At 38.1% G+C, this 21589-nt stretch overlaps 2 protein-coding genes across 11 annotated transcripts in view; both read left to right on the top strand.

The window, feature by feature from the left end:
- The window catches only part of EPB41L2 (erythrocyte membrane protein band 4.1 like 2), a 207269-nt gene that overhangs the window by 151368 nt on the left and 34312 nt on the right, over positions 1 to 21589 (top strand). For 6 of the 10 annotated variants that reach the window (XM_040239212.1, XM_040239213.1, XM_040239215.1 and 3 more), the window contains exons 9-15: positions 1905 to 2057; positions 2548 to 2645; positions 7021 to 7193; positions 12206 to 12378; positions 17100 to 17162; positions 19056 to 19202; positions 20539 to 20640. In XM_040239212.1, coding sequence (XP_040095146.1) covers positions 1905 to 2057; positions 2548 to 2645; positions 7021 to 7193; positions 12206 to 12378; positions 17100 to 17162; positions 19056 to 19202; positions 20539 to 20640 — 909 coding nt within the window. The remainder of the gene's footprint in view (positions 1 to 1904; positions 2058 to 2547; positions 2646 to 7020; positions 7194 to 12205; positions 12379 to 17099; positions 17163 to 19055; positions 19203 to 20538; positions 20641 to 21589) is intronic. The other 4 variants (XM_040239218.1, XM_040239217.1, XM_040239216.1 and 1 more) reach the window with 2 other exon arrangements.
- LOC120863021 (band 4.1-like protein 3) lies at positions 12388 to 16034 on the top strand. Its single transcript, XM_040239228.1, has one exon. It carries the CDS (start codon positions 14295 to 14297, stop codon positions 14862 to 14864), a length of 570 nt encoding a protein of 189 aa, XP_040095162.1. The 5' UTR covers positions 12388 to 14294; the 3' UTR covers positions 14865 to 16034.

Raw genomic sequence — 21589 nt, 5'->3', positions numbered from 1 at the left:
GGATGGAAGGAAGGAAGGAAGGAAAGTGCTCCCTTTTTCTTAGTTTATTTTATTGACTTTGTTGCTGAGTGGCAGAAGTCAACCATGGAGAACTAGGACTTTTTCCCTTCAGCTTTTTTATCTGTAATTTGTCTTCATACAGATACTGATAATTCTAAAACAATGTGTGGAACAATCGAAAATCAACTGATTAACTTGGATCCAGATTGTGTTTATTTTTAAGTCAGATAAAATAGCTTCAGTGTCCTGTTGAAAGATTACCTCATACTAGTGATGGCTTTGTTGAATGTTTCAAACGAAGGTTGCCTCCCTCTTCGTGCAGAGGACAGGCTGTCTTGGGCAATCTTCCGGCCTGCTCCCTGTGGCCTTGGTCAGTGATATTCTGAGCAAATGCATCTTTTGTGCCTTGTGCCATGTTGCTTGGGTACCTGTGACTGGTTCGCCCCACTTTCACTCTGTTCTAGAGAGAACTGTGACTGTCTGGATACTGGGGAATGAAAGCACCTGGCAGATGAGATTTTTAAACCTGTGCAGATGGTTTAATGTGATATTATTTATATACATGAATTAGTCACATAGCACAGTGGTGAATACAGTTGGCATCAGCTACCTAGCACTGTGGACTTCCCTGGTGGCTCGGAGGGTAAAGAGTCTGCTTGCAGCGTGATTCAATCCCTAGGTCGTAAAGATGCCCTGAAGAAGGGAATGGCTACCCACTCCAGGATTCTTACCTGGAGAATTCCGTGGACAGAGGACTCTGGCAGGCTACAGTCCATGGGGTCACAAAGAGTCGGACATGGCTGAGCGACACACACACACACACACACACACACCCCCCCCCACCCCCACCCCCCATACTGTACCTCTGTTTTTAAAAAACAGATAAAAATTGCATTTAATTGTTCTCAGTAACAAGACAGTTGAAATGTTACACCTTTATTGACTTGAACCTAGACTGTATGAGGTTTGTTTTAGCATAGTTTGTGAGAATTTTTTATGTGATTAATGATTTCTGAATATGTGAATATCTCTGAATGACTTTTCATATCTTGAGTGAGATCTAGTTCTTCTCTTAAAGATCCTTGAGTATTATATATATTAGATCTTCCAACACTACTTGAAATGTGAGGAGGCAATTTTTTTTTTTTTTTTTTACTTTTGTCTGTAAATTTATTTGATTTTTAAAAATGTCTTTCAGGCTGAAGATTATTCTAGATGGTTATCTTTTTCAAATTAAAACACTGAGGGAAGAGAACAGTATTAATAAGTTTAAGAATAGTCTACCATCTTTTGAAATATGCCAGCTGAAGGAATGTTGTAATGAGAACTAGATGTCAGCACTTACGAGTTTATTGGAAAACTGCTTGAAAGAATTCAAAGATTTCAACACTGTCAGCCTAGAATAGAAACTGTCTGAGAGGTTAGCGTTTTGCAGAATATAGGCGTTATTTAACAGCCATTAGCTGGCATAGTCCATCTGACATAAATGTGCCTATAGTAAAATGGCTGACTGCACCTTAGGGCAGGCTGACACACTGTCCGGAGCTGAAATAGCCTCTCACAAAACAAGTTTTATCTCCCTAGCTTCAGGATGTCTAAATCAAGGTCTGTTTCCTCCCTTTTGGGTTTTGCAGCCAAGGTCGAGAACATATGAGTTAGGCCTTTTGAAGAATATTGCATTCTGTAGTCATGTTGCTATACCTAAAATCTGGCCCCTCAAGTGAAGGGGATTTAAGATGTGTGATATGTCTTACTGCTTCTATTAACATGTGTTCTGTTGCTGAAATTGAAATACAGACCCGTTAAATTGGCATTCTTGATCATGGTTTGAGGGAGATTGTAGGTTTTCCAACCTGTATAACTTTCACAGCTTTAATCATGGTCAAATGGCTTTCTCTTGGCAGGACTCAGAAGGCGTGGACATCAAGCTGGGTGTATGTGCTAATGGACTCCTCATCTACAAAGACAGGCTGAGAATCAATCGCTTCGCTTGGCCGAAAATCTTGAAAATCTCCTATAAGCGCAGTAACTTCTACATTAAAGTTAGGCCAGCAGAGGTAAGCAAAGTCACGTAGCCCTGGGCATATCTAACTGGGCTTTGTCAATGTTCTCGTTTATGGCCGTGAGCTAGCAGAATTCTTTTCCATTGAGTTTTAGGAAAATGAACTATTATTTATTCCTCTGTTGTTAAAAAAGTCAAGTCAGGGTTTTGATGATAAACTTGCATATATATTCCTGTTGGTAAGAAAACAAATATCAGCCACAATTTTACAGAAAAGAGAAAGTACTATGCGCCTGCCACACCATGGGGGTTCGTTTTTCTTTTGAATCAGCTAAGTGGATGAGATCCATGGATGGGCAGATGGTAAGATGAATTTTAGTGGACATTAAAGGATAGCTGGTTTATGTCAGTGGTTGATATTTGCCTTTTTTTCAAGAGGAACAATTAGTTTTTAGTGAGATATCTGAGCCTGTGATTTTCAGTAACTTCGAATCAGTTCTTAAGGAGACATGCAGATGCTGATTTGTCTTATGGATTTATTCTAGCTGGAACAGTTCGAGAGCACCATTGGCTTCAAGCTGCCAAACCATCGGGCAGCAAAAAGACTATGGAAGGTGTGTGTGGAACATCATACTTTCTACAGGTAATTTTGAGAAGACAGCTTGGGATTCATGTGAGCAGCTCTGGGTACCCTTGAGATCCGAGGCGGTGGCCGTGGATAGAGTGGCAGACACAGCCACACCTTTACGGTCCTGCGGGCTCCCCATTTGTGTGTCTGTTTCTGTCACCTGGCCATGCTCCTCGTGGCCTAAAACTGACCTTCTGCCATGGTCCAAAACTCCAGGTGCCCTTCCTTCTACCCTCCCACCTTGGCTGTTCTTCCGCTGTCACTCACCTTAGGTTTCACTTAATTGCTCTTACCAGCTCCCTCTGCTTTCACTTCTTCCCCAACGAAACCAGCTCTGGACCTGCCCCTTTGCTAGTTTGTCTGGAGTGTTCTAACCTCCTTAACCCCGGTCATTGTTGCACATCAGCCTCTAGTCTCCTGGCTCTGGATTAATCCTGTGTCCTGATCTCATCATTTCTATACCTGTGCTGCCACACAGTACCTTCGATAGCATGACTATTCTCATAGACACACTCGCACAGCCCTGTGGATTGATGCTATTGCCGAGCGATCATTCCCTGCACTGGCTGGATCCTCAGGGCCACCATCACAAATGTGCAGGATCTTCTTCGGCCCCCTGCCCCACTGCTCAGATGCCCTCCGTCATGGGGTGTGCTGATAGTGGACACTGTGGGTCATGAGTGTTCCTGGTTTCATGCATCTTCTCTTCTTGTGTATAACTGAGCATCATTTCCCTCTCTTTCATTCATTCATTCTTCTCTTGTCTCAGGGAAGAGGAGTCATTCCTCTGCCTTGATCCCATGCCTCATGTAGGATTGCATTCTGCAAATCATGCCCTTCAGTGGGTGCCTTTGACATCTTTTTTGGACAATAAGTATGTGCGTGTCTTGTTCCCTTAAAAACAAAACAAAGAAAGAAACAAAAAGACCAGAAGATCTCCTTAGACTTAGCAGCCTCCTGTGGCTTTCATCCTGTCTTCTGTCATACTTTTATTCATGGGCATGATTTTCAACATCACTCTTCTTAGCGAAGTGTGCTGTGCTGGTCTTTTCTCCCTTGCTTCAGCTTCCTATCTCTGCAGTCTAGACAGCTGTGTACTAGACCCTTCATCTGTAAAGCTTCTGCTCTGCACTCTTAAGGTCTAATACTGTCCCTCCACATCCTAGATGTGTGACTATGGGTAAGTTACTCAACCTTTGTGAGTCTCCATTTCATTATTCATGTGGTGGTAGTAATTAATGCTACCTACATTATAGGGTTGCTTTGAAACGTGAACAGTATAGCCCACATGAAACAAACTTAGAACCATTTCTGGTACGTAATGTTTGTCACTCTTATCATTATTCTTAGTTTGGTAGCATAGTGTGCTGTTCATCTACTTTCAAGACTGCTCTAATACACTCATTTCAGAGGAGTCACATTACCACTGACTTAAGTCACCAAAAAATTCTTTTGGAGAAGACTTATAAATGCTTGTGTTCAACCCTTTTTGTTTTGTTTTGTTTTGATGCCTGTTTCTGTTTGATTGTAGCTTAATTGCTTAAAGATTTCTTTGTGATCAGGAAATTAATCTGTAAGCTAATACTTTGCGTATGTGGTCACCACTGTCAGTTAGTTGGGAAAGAAATCCCTTTTATCTCAATGTGACATAAAATAAAAATCCTCTGGTTAATGACTTCCCCATTTTGCATTATGACATATATCTTGTATTTCTTAGGTTTAAAATATTTTTCTTGTATTTCTTGGATTTATATTTTTTGCAAACTGGACATCAGAGAAAATGCTCACATGGAGCTGCTCATTCTGGGAAGATGTGGCCTGTGGTTGAGTTACAGTCAGCAGAGGAGAACCTGCAGAGGCTGCCAGATAGTCCAGTCTCACCCTCCTCTTTGCCTCTAGTCTTTTTTTCTCCTTTTAAAATAATTTTATAGTGGCAGGGTCACTTAACACATTTTAAGTATTATTACTGACAGTAGGTACAATCGGGCTTCCCTTGTAACTCAGCTGTTAAAGAATTCGCTTGCAATGCAGGAGACCCTGGTTCGATTCCTGGGTCGGGAAGATCCACTGGAGAAGGATAGGCTACCCACTCTAGTATTCTGGCATGGAGAATTCCATGGACTATATAGTTCATGGGGTCGCAAAGAGTTGGACGTGACTGAGCAAATGTTATCCTATTTAGTTGAAAGTTTTCCCCTAGTGATTAACAACTCCCCATTGCCCCCTCTCCCACCCCCTGGGAACCACCATTCAAATCTTTGAATCTTGAATTTGACTATTTTGGATACCCTGTATAGGCAGAATTATGTAGTACCTGTCTTCTGTGTCTGGCTTGTTTCACCTTAGCATAATTTTCTCAAGGTCTATCCCTATTGTCACATAGTGCAGAATTTCCTTCTTTTTTTTTAAGGATGAATAGTGTTCCATTTTATGTGTATCCTGTATTTCCTTTATCCATTTACTTCTCAATGGATGGTTAGGTTGTTTCCACATCTTAATTATCGTGACCGTTGCTATATTGAATATGGAAATGCTCATACCTCTTTGAGATCCTGTTCAGTTCTTTTAGAAAAATACTCATGTATTGGATTGATGAATCATGTGATATTTCTATTTTTAATTTTTTAAGGAGCCTCCCAACTGTCTTACACAGCTTCTGCACCATTTGGTACTCCTGCCAGCAGTATGCAGGGGTCCTGGCTTTTCCACATTCTCTCCAGCATTGATTGTCTTCAGTTTAAAAATTTTTGTGGAGCAGGGTGTATTTCCTTTGGGGTCATCAATGCATATTTCTCATTGGAGATATTTTTTAGAAATGTCTCTTTTTTTGTAGGTACTGGTCTCTCAGTACCTACAGAGCATACTTCATGAATAGATGATGAAAATAAATACGATTTAGTCAACTTGTTTTTCAAGGAGAATAAGCATTTGTTAATTACTGCACCGATGAGCTTGTCAGTGACCCTTTTCTCTATACATAACTGCTTTCTTACATAGCATTCTTTGACCATAGTTAGGTGGATTGCAAGGTAGGGAAACTACCATATTCAGTCCATCAGAAGGCAGTGCATGGTAAATGACCACCTTTCTCACCTTGCCCCTGGTCATGGTTTAGGCTTTCAGCGCCTCAGTTTCTTCTATGTAGAGAAAGAGAATACAGAGCACAGATAAGAGTTCATTTCCTGTCTAAATGTCTTAACATTCTGGCTTTCTAATTTAAGGATATAGAGCTTTTTCCAAAGTATAGTTTGAGGCACCAATGTCTTCAGATATTGCTTTCTCAGCAGTATCATCTGTGTCTCCTTTGAAGATCTGTTGGCATAAAATGGATGTTCTCAAGAAACACTTCTGCCACCCCCCATGACAAGACTCAAGCCAAGAATGTATCAGTTTTTTTTTTATCAGTTTCATTCTAACACGTTGTATTTCTGGGTTAATACGATTGAGAATTCTGAATCATTGGGAAGCCACCTCTTGAATTACTATATGTGGCTTTACCCTAGACTTGAATCTCTCTTCATTGCTTGTTAAGCACAAAATTTCTAAATATTGAGCAGAAATGCCTGACATACTTGATATGGTAGAGAACCCTTTAAGAAATCACGCTTCTCTGGAGAATAATAAGAAAAATTTTGGTGGAGTTCTCCATATTCTGAAACTGTCAACTGAAGTCTTCTTATTTAATACATCCTCTGAGAGTTCTGGGATTATCCGTTTTGTTAAAATGCTTTGCCAGCTTTTGATCAGGCAATGAAAGCAAGATCGTTTCGGTTGTATACCAGACAAGATTGGCTCATTTACTAAAAATGTGTTTTCACATAAGTCTGGAAGTAGTTGACATCAGTAAAGTTTTACCTCATTCATTACGGACCCGGGGTTTAAGCAGTAGAATCATGCTGCCAATAAAGATTGTTAGTCATCTCTGTGGATCTGTTGTGTGCTTCACGGGAGAGCATCACTTGATGGAACAGATTCTTGAGTTAGATGTTCTTTCCCAGAGAAATAGACATAAATATTAAGAATTGCTAATGGTAATGGAGTGCTGCTTGGCACTTAAGGCTAGGAGGAAGAATTCAGGCATATGTGTTTATATAAATGATTTAAGTTAATACAAATAAATAACCTTTGGTACACACAAAGAACAGCTGCGTTTTTGCTCAGGTTGAGGAAAACATATTACTCATGAATACATGAATGAGGATTTATTCATCTTATCATGATCATAAAGCTCTGTATATAAGGTTTATAAACAGTGTTCACTTTTATTAGTTTAAGCAGCATTTTTTGGACCAAATAATCATACTTAATGAAGTGAGATATTAAATATATAGTTTCAAAGTTAAAAAAAATCCATGAAGTCTAATTTTGTTCCCCTTCCCTACCTTCATAGGCTTGTGTCTCCAGAGCAGCCACCAAAGGCCAAGTTCTTGACCTTAGGGTCCAAATTCCGCTACAGTGGCCGTACACAGGCGCAGACCCGCCAGGCCAGCAGCCTGATTGACCGGCCGGCGCCATACTTCGAACGCACTTCTAGTAAACGGGTCTCCAGGAGTCTAGATGGAGGTAAACACATTTATTGTATTAGGATTCTGGATTCCAGTCATCTTTTTCTAATCCAGTGGGATTAGAAAATATTGAACTAGTTATTAACAAGGCCCCTAGAAATACCTAGAGGGATAGCCTCTAGATATTTTTTTTTTCCTGAGTAAATAAAATGCTATTAATTACACTTATATGAAAATAATTTTATAGTGTTTTGAAGTTGTCGTTCTGAACCTAAATTTTCTTGGCACTGTCAAAACTCATAGATGTTAGAGTTTTTGATGAGATGTTGGACAGACTTCTGATGTATTTTATGTGATTAAATTTCTTGAACTTATTAATTAATGGCAAATTTGGGTTTTTGGTGTAGCAGCATATATAGACCCTTTATTCAGAGGAATGCAAAACATTCATTGCATCATCACAGTTTTAGGTTTAAAAACTCTTATTAAAGCTTAACAGACATTCTAGCATATAGGAAACCACAGCTTCAAGGATTAGTTTAAGTAGTGTTCTAACAACAAGAAAGGAAATATTATGTGTTCATCTGTTCTTACACCCCAGGAGAGACATTTACAAATTTGTATAAATTTTTTCTATTCAAATTCTAATTAGCTACGGATTTGCAGTTTTTAAATAAATTACACATGGAAATAAATTGATGTTGCTTCCCTTCATTTTACGTATATATATATCTTATTACTCTAATTTTGGGTTAATAGCAGGTTTTTTATAAAAGAGCTGAGGTTATTTTTTTTTATGATATTTAAAAAAAAATTTTCCTTTCTACCTACTAGCACATAACTGGTGTAGATGCTTTTCTACCAAAAGTAGTTTCCCAACATTTTTTGGTTGCTTAATCTCAAAACATATATACAAAAGATCCTTTAGTGTTGAATTGGATAAGTTCTATTTTACTGCTGTTTATCAGCAAAAACCTATTTTTGATTGTTATTAATATTGCTGTTAATCATTCTGAAGTACAAACTTGAATGGCTTATGTTTCATATAATTAGCTAAAGCAGGCTAGATATGCTAATAGATAAAAAATCTTCTCTCATTAGTGAAGGATTGATATTCATTGGCTTAGATCTATTTTTCCTGGAATAAACTTAGGAAACAGATCTGGGCAGACACACAGAGATAGTTAATAATATTTGTTGGTGGGCATTTTGGTATATATAGTTACTGAATTTTCTGGAGATTCTTTCATATAATTTATGAGGCCACAGAAAAAATGTGCAACGGGATCATAAATTGTGGTTTGAATAAATGTCCACATCCCCAAATGTAGTGATTTACATTTAATGAATTATTGCTGTACGATAGTTGTCAGAGTGTCTTTCAGCTCATCAACAACTGAGCACTTTTTTCCAAGTAAATCTGAAGAATGTGCCCGCTTGTGTAAATATTTCACAAGCCTTGCCCCTTGCCACAGAGAATTTATACAAGTGCTGAATAAATGCGATCAGTGTTGTTTCATGCCTTTAGAGAAACCATTCCTCTTTCTGTAACACTGTTTCAGCCTTTGTTTGTAAACTATGAGGTTTTTATAACTCGTATGTTGTGAGTTTTTAGAGTTTAAAAAGAGCAGTAAGGCAGTGCCTTTTCTTGGAGGCATATAAACTGTGCTCAAGGAAACCCACCATCTTGTATGGGGCAGTTAGTGCAGTGGGTTATAGTGGGTCTGTATCTGAAAACAATGATTTTCACAAGTAAAAGCAACAAGCATGGCACAGTAATCCATTATTTTTCCTTTTGTGTTTTGGACACTGTAATTCATCAGATGGGCAAGTCATCAAAAGGATTATTGTGTTATTGTGAAAAATAGGAGGCTTTTCATGCCAATACATGACCAGACAGCTAGGGAACTATTTGGTTAGGGCTTATGTTCTTTTTTTTTTCCCCTTCAGAGCAAAGCTAGGCTGTAACCTGGTACTGAGCTTTATTTTCCCCACCACACCATCAATATACCATTTTTTGTTGTTATTTACATGTATTGTAGTTTCTTTTTTCTGTTTTTAAACAGACTATTTAGATATATAAATATTCTTCAATTTAAGGCTTGTCAAATTAAAATAAATTTACTAGTGATTACATTGATTTTTACTTTCTTTGTGATATCTAAAGATCAAATAGCAAATAAAAATCAACCTAGATAGCTATTTTAGAACAGTGAGATTCCAGGATTGCACAGTAAAACCTGAAATGAGACAAATCAGTCATTGAGAGTGCTAACACCTAGGATGAATGTGAGAACAGGGAACTCGTGATTTCCTGAAAGTGGAAAGTGTAATCAAGGACATTACAGACTGGGTAAGGTCTGTCTGAGGAAGAACCATTTGGGTTGAGACTTAAAAGGATGAGAAAGAGTAGAACAGGAGATAAAGATTCCAGGTAGCACTAGGAGTAGCAGCAGGTCTGAAGGTCATAAGTCTGGGGACAGCTTGATACATTCCAGGAACAGAAAGAAGGCAAATGTAGTCTGAGCTCATTAGTGGTGGGGAGAGGTAGGCTGGGAACAGATCACACAGGACCTTGCAGGCTATTGTGGGGAATGTGGCTTTTATTCTAGGGAACCACTAAAGACTGTATGTGTTCATATGTACACATGTGTACACACTTGTACCAGCACATAAGTGTACAGGTCAGGTCAGTCACTCAGTTGTGTCCAACTCTTTGCAACCCCATGGACTGCAGCACGCCAGGATCCCTGTCCATCACCAACTCCCAGAGCTTATTCAAACTCATATCCATTGAGTCAGTGATACCATCCAGCTGTCTCATCCTCTGTCATCCCCTTCTCTTCCTGCCTTCAATCTTTCCCAGCATCAGGGTCTTTTCCAATGAGTCAGTTCTTCACATCAAAAGTATTGGAGTTTCAACTTCAGCATCAGTCCTTCCAATGAGTATTTAGGACTAATTTCCTTTAGGATGGACTGGTTGAATCTCCTTGCAGTCCAAAGGACTCTGAAGAGTCCTCTCCAACACCACAGTTCAAAAGCATCAGTTCTCTGGTGCTCAGGTTTCTTTATAGTCCAACTCTCACATCTATACATGACTACTGGAAAAGCCATAGCTTTGACTAGAGGGACCTTTGTCAGCAAAGTAACATCTGCTTTTTAATACTGTCTAGATTGCTCATAGCTTTTCTTCCAAGGAGCAGGCATCTTTGAATTTCATGGCTGTGGTCCTCATCTGCAGTGGTTTTGGAGCCCAAGAAAATAAAAGTCTCTCACTGTTTCCATTGTTTCCCCATCTATTTGGCATGCCATGAAGTGTACAGTGCTGTCTTTTTTTTAAAAAGTCACTTGATTAATGCCGTGTCTAGAACAATTGGAGAGGATGAGAGAGGAAGTTCAGGCTGACTGGTTAGGCATAGTCTTGGTGAGAGTTATGGTGGTTTTGTCTCAGATGGTAGTAGACCAATTAGCCATTTGGCACTGTAGGTTCAGCTCCTTGGGCTTATAATCTCAGGGTTCTACACAGGTGTAAGACCTGACAAAAGTTAATTGCAGCAAACTGAAATTGTAACTGTTTAATAAAACTGTGCAGTGTCAACATCTTGCCAACTTCATTATGTAACTTTAAATTTGATATTCATTAAAATTTGATATCATTACATTTAAAACCATTTCTAGGTCAGAGTTTCTCATTTTGCAGTAAGTTTCTGAGTATGCATAGTGAATGCTTAGGGACCATAATCTTATGTTAAAGAGTTACTCAAGCCATATACTTTTCAAGGAAAAATTATTAAAATCTTTTTAAAAGTTCAAAAAAACTAGAAAATAATTATACTTAATGTATGATGTGAATTTGTTTTAATGTTTAATTGGATTTGGTGCAGGCTTTCCAAAGTATGAGTGTTTAAAAGCCACGAAACTCTTAAAAGGTACCTGGATGGTAAAATAGAGATGGAAGGAATTTGCCATGTTTAGAAATACATGCAAGGACTCTATCGGACGTACTGGTTGTTGAGGAGTAAAGGAAAAGACTTCCAGGTTTCTGACTTCAGTAATTTGGTGAAAGGTGAGACTAGAAAAGAAAGCAGTTTGGACAGGGTGTGTGAGATATGGATTAAGAGGCTTCTTATAACACATGAATTAGGAGTCTAGATGTTGCCCAAGTTCGGTATGGTGGGTCACACACAGTCCCTGCCCTTCAAGAGCTTGCAGCCTAAAGGCCTATCTTTATTGTGCTTCCCTGGGAACCTAGAACCAGAGCCAACCATACTGTGTCAGGAAGATGCTTTTTATGCAGGTGAAATGACTGCAGTGGTTGTCCCACTCTTTGGGGGAGAAACTAAAGATAGAGGCTTTTGCCAGTTGCTGCTCACTTGGCCTTATTGAGATCTGAGGCCATCTTGGGTTGCTCTGCCATATGACGGAAATGTCAACACAGTACATGTTCTGCCCATCTGTATGATAGATGAAGGGACCCAAAAGGCCAGATTTGCTAAGGCAGAAGGTTTCTATGTATTAGGCTTGCTGCAGGTCAAGTCGAGGCATTCAGGAGGGAGGTTAGAAAAATAAAAAACAGTAAACATAAATACAGAAGTTAATTCTCTAAAATCTACCTTTCCTGTCTTTTCACAGTTTTGACTAGTGTTCTAATTAAAGGTTCCTTTATGGAGGAATTATTAAAACTTATGAAAGCAAACCATTTTAATAACTAGAAGAAACCCCAGAGAAATGAAGTACTGCTCACATTGTAATTCTGATGTACTTCCCTGACTCTGGTGTTTCATCTGGTCTTAGAGCTCCTCCTACTGGCCAATTCCATGATCAGGGTCTCTCCTGCAAAAATCTGTGACTTGAGAGCTTGGTGTAATTTAATGGGTTACAATTCAGAGGTTTTTTTTTTTTTTTTTTAGTATAATCATGAATTTATTTGATTTGTTATTTTCATGATCAAAGAATCTTCTGGTTTCTATTAATTGTCTGTAAGCTGCCTACTTATCTGGAAAGGGAGGTTTTCAGAACATTTTCTCATTTAAACATCCTAACGTGATCCCTATAATCACTCGTCACTAGCTCCGATTGATGCTGTGGACCAAAGTCTTATGAAGGATATTCCTGGCCCTGCTGGGGAAGTTTCAGCACAAGGCCCTGGAGTTGTGAGCACTGCCGTGGTACAAGATGGTAATGACAGAAGGGACCTGAGAAGCCCAGCTAAAGCCCCACATATGCCGCTCATTGAAGGAAAGGTATGGTGAATTAGTGGAATACACGGTTTTAAATGTGTACTTAGATCAGAGGTTGTCTATTGCATTTGTTTCAGAACTCAAGTATCATTTAAAACCAGTCATTGTATTTTCTCTGTTGATAAAAATTTCCACCTTTCATATGTGTGTAGACTCTTGCTGTTTTGGACTGAGTCTCTAACCTTTTTCTGGTTGTTGTTCAAAGCAAAATATTTCAACATAAATTACTTTAATCCAAGTAAGTAATTTATTGACCTTTTGTCCATCTTTATAATCATCCTATTTCGTTAAGCCCCCCAGTTATAAAAGCTATGATTTGAAATTCATATTTGGTTTCAAGTAAATTTTAAGATATAGCCTATGTCTTGATAATTTTATTATGATATTGACTTGAATATTTTGAAATGAAGAAAGGTGGTCTTTATGGTTTTTCATTAATAATCTGTCACTGAAGAAGAAATTCTTAAGCAAAAAGTAATTGTTTTGTGAATACTGTGTGAGAAGATGGAGTGTGGCTTTCGGTCTTACTTGGTGCGTGTGCCATAATGAATGGAGAAGTAACCTGTATTGTGTTTTCAGACTTGTTTGGGTTATTTTATATTACCATGGGCAAGTGTAAGTATAGTCACATAGAAGTTGATCTGAAGTGGCTTTGAGTCCTTCAGATCATATCCCACAGAGAAACTTTTGAATAGGTAACATTGGAAGTAAACATGAAAAAGAAAATCATCCTGTGGGTTTATAATATTTCCAGAAATTTAATTTTGAAAATTTATAATGTTTTCAAAATTTTAACATTGAAAATTTTAAAGATGTGTAACATGAATTTATAAAGAACCTGCTAGAAGAGATAACTGCCAGTGTCTCAGGAGTTCCTACAGTGATAGCTCCCAACCCCAGCGGAGAGAAGGGCTCAGGTACCATGGGGGCCCTGCCTTATGCTGCAGGGACAGGTGCTTCAGGTAGAGTGAGCCATTAAATCCTCTTCATTGCTTTGTTAAAAAATCTTTTAACTATCATATTCTACAAAGGATTTGGTTAAAAATTAACTAAAAATAACGGATATCACATCAAACAATATCCATCAATAACTAAATAGTTGTCAGGAGAGTTTATGATTATGCTACCAACTCATTGGAAAAGACCCTGATGCTGGGAAAGATGGAAGGCAGGAGGAGAAGGGGGTGACAGAGGATGAGACGATTGGATGGCATCACCGACTCAATGGACATGAGTTTCAGCAAACTCCAGGAGATAGTGAAAGGCAGGAAAGCCTGGCGTGCTGCAGTCTGTGGAGTCTCAATGAGTCAGACACGACTTAGCGACTGAACAATAGCAACACGCTACCAGTGTACCCAGCAGAGTGGCTACTTCCATCAGAACCAGGAGAGCTCGGCATCACGGGAAGCCTCTATTCCATTCTGCATAGTTAATATGATACAAAAGTTCTCTTAAATTCCAAGGGAAATTCTGCCTGTTTTTGGCAAATGACTTAGTGTGCCTTTTCACTAATACTTTCAATGTTTGGCAGCAACCAGGTTTAAAAGTAAGAATGCTATCTGAGTTTCGTAGGGTCCATTTGCAACCAGTCAGGAAATACTGATTGAATCAGGCTATACCTGTTAAGTTGTATGTGATGAAAGTAGTCCAGTTTTCCTCTTTTAAAAATGGATCATTTAATTAATTTTCTAATGATACTGTTAATACAGTCATTACCTCTGAGTAAAAGTTTTCACTAACTTTCTTCTTCTCTCCTCTTTCATTCTTTTACCTTTGGTTCTCCTTTGATTGTATCCACTGTGTAACTTCACATTCAACCATGGGTTTGCTTTCGAGAACAGCCTATTTCCTTGTGCCCACCTTCACCATTCATCCGCTGTGCTTCATCTCTTTCCCCAAACCTATTGCCAGTCCCTGAAATGGACTTCCTTTCTGACATTTCAGAGGAAGACCCCTTTGGGGAGGCTGATCATATCACTCTGGACAGCTTAGAGCACCTTTCCACAGGCGAAACGCCAGAGCAGGGGCCCTGTGATCCTGGCTTGGGTCCTCTTGAAGCCCCTCCTGAGCCTGACTGCCCCCCTGCACCTGAGAAGCCTCCAAAAGAGGCTGACCACACGGATTCCGAGTGTGGGTCCTTCTCCTTCAGTTTCTGCAGGTGCTTTCTGCCTCGCTTCCCCTCGCTCCTCGATGACAATGGGTACCTTGCCTTCCCCAGCCTCCCCAAAGTCTGGGTCTCCTTCCTACCTGCAGATGTCTGGCACTACGTTCCCATCACTTCCCCTTCGTTCTTTCCCTCTCTCATCCTCATTTTTGGGCTTCTTCTCTCTGCTTCTCAGTCAGTGCCTTTTTCTCTCACCTTTTCCCTTCCTCTGGCTCTATCCCTCTGCTATCTGGAGGCGAAGGCTGCCTCCCTCACTGTTTCTTATGACTGTGACTTGAGTGACAAAACAGAGGAAGAGGAAGCAGTTATTGGCTCTCCTCCATAAGCTTTCAATCTTAAAGTTCCACTTCATCTAATACCCTTCCTAATGTAGAGTGTAAACATGTGCATAAATCTCATCATGGGTTGCCCTCAAAACAATATGATCTGCACACTTTCACACACACACATAGCTTTAGTGCATGAGAAATAAGTGTAATTAAGCGTTCCCCCTCCCTGATTTTCATTGACTAGGTCCACATATTCTACATTGAGTGCAAAGTTATAGATTTTTAAAATAAATATCTGAACCATACTAGGCCACAAAGAAAGGAGAGGGAGCCCTCCATTGGCCTCAATAGTCTGATTTGGGTCTGTCCATTTTGCACATAAATGTTAATGCTGTTCCGTTAGGATGGAAACTTTATTTTGATATAGAACTTCGAATACAGTGGACATAACTGATCAATATGTATTAGCAGAATTCCTTAGTGTTACTATTTCACTGTTAGAAAGCCAAGCTTGTTCTTCATTTAGGAGAATGCACCTGTGACAGTTACTCCTGATGTGTGTGTAGGTCTAATCTCAGAAACTCTTTGTCTCCCTATTATTGTAGCATTTGGGACCCAGATGAAGTTCATGTAATTTATTTTCTTTTACTTTTTTTTTTTTTTTTAACTCAAAATCATATCTGAGAGTCACTGTCAGGTATTTTTAAGGAAGATACTCTTCTGTTATCTTTAAAAAATACTTATGAAAAATGAACCACAGCATTTTGAAATTTTAGACTCTGTAGCCCTAAGGTTGGATCAGACCCTTAGTGTCCTTTTATTTAAAATTAAGTGTCTGGTTTGAGGATTTCTGCCCCATATAAGGTTACCTCTGCAGTAGTAACTGTGCTCACATGTGCAGTAGTTTTTTTTGTTTGTTTGTTTTGCTAAATGTGGTCTGGGGATCTAGGGTCCCATATCCTATAGGTACTATTACTACATAGAATAAATCACAAAATTTAGAGCAAACCTAAGGAAAAATGTGAAGATAATTAAGCATAGGGGGAGAATCCATGATTCCTAAAGGTTACCCAAGGGATGCCAAAGATTGACATTTTAGGGAAATGTTGACCAAGGAATTAGAAGATTATTCTTAACAGGTTGTTGAGTGGTTGTATTCTATTTTTCCCTCTCGATCAAAAGATACTCTTGAGTTCCCGGTTTACCTCTCAAAAATGCTTGGTTTAAAAAAAAAAAGCACAGTAAAGAAGAAAAATAATGTATATGATCCTGCTCTAAATCAAGATGTGAAGGTTAAACTATTTTCCTTTGGTATCTGAATCAATATTTTTCTTTTACGCTATTCCCTTCCATGAGTCAGTAGTCATCAGTGTTTCTGTTAGTTTTAAATACACAGATTTATTCTTTGGATCATTAGATAACTGAGAATTGTCCAACTATGAATAAATATTCTTGTTTGAAAAATTTTATGAAAGAAAAGTCACTATAAAACTCAAGAATACTTTTTACTATCCACCCTTTTACATAAAAGTAGCAAAATAAATCAGTTCCTCCCCAAGGAAAGAAATCTAAGTAGGGTGAACATTTGTCCCTGATAGAAAGTGAAAGCTAAAATTTGCATCATCACACTTTGCCCTCACAGCCAGTTGACTTAAATATTTCAGGTTAGAACAGACTGAATTATGCCATTTTTACACTCTCATATTTTCACTCCTGAGTCAAAACATATTAAAAAGCAACACATATCTGGTGACTGAGAAAGAGTGAAGCTTCCCTTCTCTATTCCACCTTTGCAAAGGACCATTTCCATCATTTGTACAACATTGTAGGTGAAGAAAGACCAAAGTGGCTTAATATTCTGCATCTTCTGAGGGCCAGACAATAAAGGTTGGTAATGCTGGTTCACCATTTAAGTTCAAATACAGCTTCTTTGCACCGGTGATAGCGTTTCCAATAATACTCCCCTTCTCTCTGGCCGCTTGCTGGGTGACTTCAGGCGAAGATGGAAGAGGACGAAACACAGCTGGAGGAGGTGGATACTGTTCCCCCAAAGTTAAAATTCCTGGTAGTTGCTGCCTGCCATTATGATTGCGCGGGGGTGGGGTGGTGCATATTTAGGATTTATTTGTGACTTTTGCTCATTGTGGCTTTAGGTTCTTAAGGTTTTTATTTCTCTTTCATTTTAATGTCTTAGACTGTCCAACTCTGAGTCATTTCTGGTGCTTGCTGATTGATACACTTATGTTTATTTGCCTTCCCCCTCCCTCCCTATGTGTGATTTAATTTCACAGAAAAATTCCTTGAGAGTAGAAGGAGATAATATTTATGTCAGACATAGCAATTTAATGTTGGAGGTTTGTATAATTTAAGAAAACAACTCTGTCCGAATGGCTGCCCAGGCTGATGTGGATGGGGGGTCACGCACAGGCTGGCTGGCTGGCAGCTTTCAAGCACAGTGCACGAAATGCATGGGGAAAATTCATCGTGGGAGTGCATGTTGGCGTTCTGACTTTGTTCTGTTAAAATGGCTTAGGGAGGAATATGTCTATGAGAAGTTCTCAAAGTGACACCTGGGAAAAAAGAAAAGATTCTGTGTAATCAAATGAATAAAGTTTTTATTCATTAATCTTGAAGTTCTGCAAGTAAACCTATTTTATCCTAATGGACATGATCCATCCTTAATGTATATTAACTGCAAAAAATATTTGTCAATCTGGCATTAATTCATTTGACCCTAGATAGGTGTCCACGATTTTTTTTCTTTTTTCTTTTTTGGTAAAGTGAAGAAGTACCAAAATCCCTGCAATTAGGAATGTGGTCCACTTAAAATCTTCCTTTTGAGAAAATGCTAATTAATGGGATTGTTTTGATTAAAAAGAGTGAAATAAAATGAGAAAGAAAAGAGGAAAAAGAAGCCTAGCCACCCAATTAGGAAGGTAAAATGTATTCCCCATGTCACACGAGAATGTTTTTTTGTTTCTTTTTCCCCCTTCTTTTAGGATAGGATATAGCAATGTATTCAGTGGTAAACTCCAGTCCTCAGTAATTTGACTAATCCGTTGGGTTGCTTTGGCTAGCTTTAATAACTGTTGGAAATGTATTTTTGCATAACTTACTAAAATGCTCTAAAGAATAATACATAACAGCGCTTTGAACAAATGCAAGAAATGTGCCTGATCTCAAGCCACAGTCATTTTTCCATGCCATGCAAAGATTTTTAGATTTTCCTGAGTTTTTGCAGATGGCAGTAGAAGCTCCTAGATGAGCTATTCGTACTATGCTTGTGCATGCATATGGAATATTTCATTTACTCAGATGCATGACCTATTTCTCAGGGAGCAGTGTAATTGAAAGCTATAATCCACAGGTGGCCCCATGATTTTTGAAATGTAAGAAAGCACTTAAAGTTCAATTAAAACTTTTGAATACTACCTTTTATTTCTACAAATACCATTTATCAGGACCAATCTAAAAAAAAAAATCCCACAAGTAACATTTGTCAGGGCCTATTTCAGTGAAAATTGACCTGGTAGTTTCTCTCACATCCTCTTTTAAGGACCATTTGATATGTGGGTGGCTGGGTCCCACATTTATGCTTGGCAAGGACGTGAAACCAAGATAACGTTCATTTATTTTAGAGAAAGACCAAACAGAAGCAGCTTCTGGCAGCTGTTATGTTTATTCCATAAGGATTAAAAACCATTGCTGGAATTTCCTGAAAAAAGTCAACCATTGTTTCCCCACCACCATTCCCCCCTTTTTTTGTATGATCCTGGACTGGATTTCCCATCAGGCCCAATATGCTCTGAGTCCACCTTTTACTTTCTTCATTATATTCACAGAATGCAACTCTAGTAGTAGCCCAAATCTGAAAGGTGAATTTGCAGGAACAAAGTGCCTTTCAAATGTAACTATGAGAAAGAGGGTTTATTGGCCATGTTGAGTTCCATGGCCTTCTCGTGATTTCTTACACAACTCTGAACAAAGAAATCAGAACTCTTTAAGGTGTGAATCATAAAAAAATTACACATTGGCTTTAATTTTCAAATTTGGACAAACTCATATTTGTAGGTGGTGATATGGCTTTTGAGACTTGGCATTTTTCTTGCTTTATTATGTTTTTTTAATTATAAGTTTGCTTTGTCTTATTTTTGTTTCATTTTTTATTTTTATCCTATTGGGTTTTTTTTTTTTTTTTTTTTTTTCGTTTTGGATTTTTCCCCTTTTATTACATTACATATTGCTAGGACCTGGATAAGGCCCAGGAGGAAATACTGAAACACCAGGCTAGCATTAGTGAACTCAAGCGCAATTTTATGGAATCCACACCTGAACCACGCCCTAATGAATGGGAAAAACGACGTATCACACCTCTGTCCCTACAGACACAAGGGGTATGTGACTAGCTATTTGTTGGCTATATGTCTCACTCCAGCTGTTCATAAAACTTAGGTTGTTAATCTATTATGTTGATTTTTATGAGAAGTTAGAACATATTCCCATTTTTAAATGTAACTGCTAACAATTTTTTAAATACTAAAGATTTATTAACAGCGTGTAATACTTATTGACCTAGTTCTTGGGTAAATTGTATGAGTTATCAAAATACTTTTCAACTACTTTCAGAATAATTTCACTATTTTACTTGAGTAAATTGGTAGTAATGAATTGTTATATCAAGTGACTTAAAAATTGATGTATACTGTATTTAATAAGTTTTTAAATTATTGGCATCTGAAGTAAGAGTTTAATAATTAAAGAATTAGTAATTAAAGGGATGTAGTAATATAGACCATAGTTAGAATGGTTTAAGGTTATTACTGTGAGGATAAAGAGTTAAATTTAGCTTTGAAGACTGCTGAGCTCTGTTGAAAACTGGCAAAATGTTAATTATATAACTTATATTGAAACTTCTTAGTAACGAAATCCAGGTTAATGTTTTTAAAATATTTTCACCCGTCTTTCCAAACTCATCCTTTTTCTTTCCATGGTTTATTTCTCTCCGCCACCAACATAAGTATTGCCTTTAAAAGACATTCTTAAAATATTTCTTCATTTGTGTCTGCATCTGTTCTTTTCTGGTGCTCCAAAGTCTCTCCTTTTGTCAATCAAAAACTTCATTAGCTCATTTATTTTGCTTGAGGAAATAGTAATCATCCTATGTTTAATACACAGTTTTAAAAGTGTGTTCAGGTGTTACCCTACAGTTTCTCTCTTTTTCCTTTTCCTTTCACCCCTCTCTTTTCCTTAAATTCATCATCTAGTCTGACTTGAATGTTGCCAAATTGTAGGCATTTGAATTCACTATTCTCATGCTTTTTTATCCACCCTTTTCTTAAAAAGCAAAGCTGTTACTTGCTTTAAATTTCTGTGTGACAGTGGAAGGGACAAATCTCTTTAAAGCAGATGAGCAAAAGAAAAATCAGAAAACCGCAAAGATTTTTGACAATATTAGGATTTAAAACACCATAGCAGCATCTTCTGAAGTTGGACTACTTTTAAGTTCTTATTTTCAGCTTTTCTGAAGATATTAATGTCCATATTCCAGAATCAACCCTAGAGTGTTGTGTTTTCTGGGGAAACTGATGATGTGCTGATTAGGTTCCCCCTTTTATGTGCCGCTTCGTCTGGTTTGTTTCGCTGACCCACACAGTTGTTTTGTGTTTGTGTTGCTGTAGGTGTAATGTGTTTGTCTTATTTGTTGATTATGTCTATTGTTTAAAACAATAGAGCAAAGGAGACCATCTTTTCAAGGATATTTTATCCATGAAGGAGAAGCATCAGATGGTGGCAGCGCGGACAGTTGAAGAAAAGACCCAGGAGGCAGACAAGGTGTTCACCTTGCATCCTTGGATCTACTCTTGCTTTTTTCCTCTTTTCCTTGATTTCTGTCCGCAGCCATAAGATACGTCTTTTCCCTTGTGTATCAACATGAATTTTCAAAAATAATTTTTGAGTGCTTGAAAAGATAACTCCATGTAAGCTTGAAACATGGGATTATTAGATGAGAATCACCATATTGCAGAAGGACTTGATTTGAAACTCCACAATTTGAAATGCAGACATCTCAACCGATTTAGGTGATAAGTGACCCCTAATTTCAATGGATGTGGCTGGCAGTTGGGAAACCATGATTTCATGTGAAAATGCGCTGTTTGCACAATACACACTGTCGTTTTGTTAAAATAACAAACTGTGTGTGATTTAGATTACTGTTTTACTAATTACATTTGGAATCCTTTTGAATTTTTATTTTTCAGATTTAAAAAAATTTTTTAATTAAAGGAAAATTGCTTTACAGAATTTTGTGGTTTTCTGTTATACATAGACAATAATCAGCCATAGGTACACCCATTTTTAATGGGACAAAAGATTTTGGTGCACACAAGCAGCCCCTCAGATCTCTCTCTGCTCCTGCATATATGAAGTATCTGGCATTTCTAGAGAAGTTAGTTTTCTGTTGCCTTTCCATTCTTATTCCTCTGTTTCTGAGTTTGTTTAGCAAGCTGATCAACCTGCTGTTTGTTGGGACTAGAATGCCTACAGTCTAGTGTGGAAGATAGCAGACATGCAAATTAGTGAGTGGAAAATTTGGGGTACAAAGAAGTATTAAGGAGATGAAATACTTATTATACATTATAGGAGGATTGAGAAGGCATGAGAAGAGATAACATTTGAGTTGAGGCCTTAATGATGAAAAAGAAGGTGGACATGTGAAGTTTCTTCCATGTGTAAGGAAGAGCAAATGCAACAGCCCCAAGACAGGAATTTCTTTAAAGGA

The sequence above is a fragment of the Oryx dammah genome, unplaced genomic scaffold (assembly GCF_014754425.2).
Source record: "Oryx dammah isolate SB20612 unplaced genomic scaffold, SCBI_Odam_1.1 HiC_scaffold_4, whole genome shotgun sequence".
Classification (NCBI taxonomy): Eukaryota; Metazoa; Chordata; class Mammalia; order Artiodactyla; family Bovidae; genus Oryx; species Oryx dammah.
The sequence above is the reverse complement of the archived record's forward strand: the minus strand, read 5'-3'. Positions and strand labels throughout refer to the sequence as shown.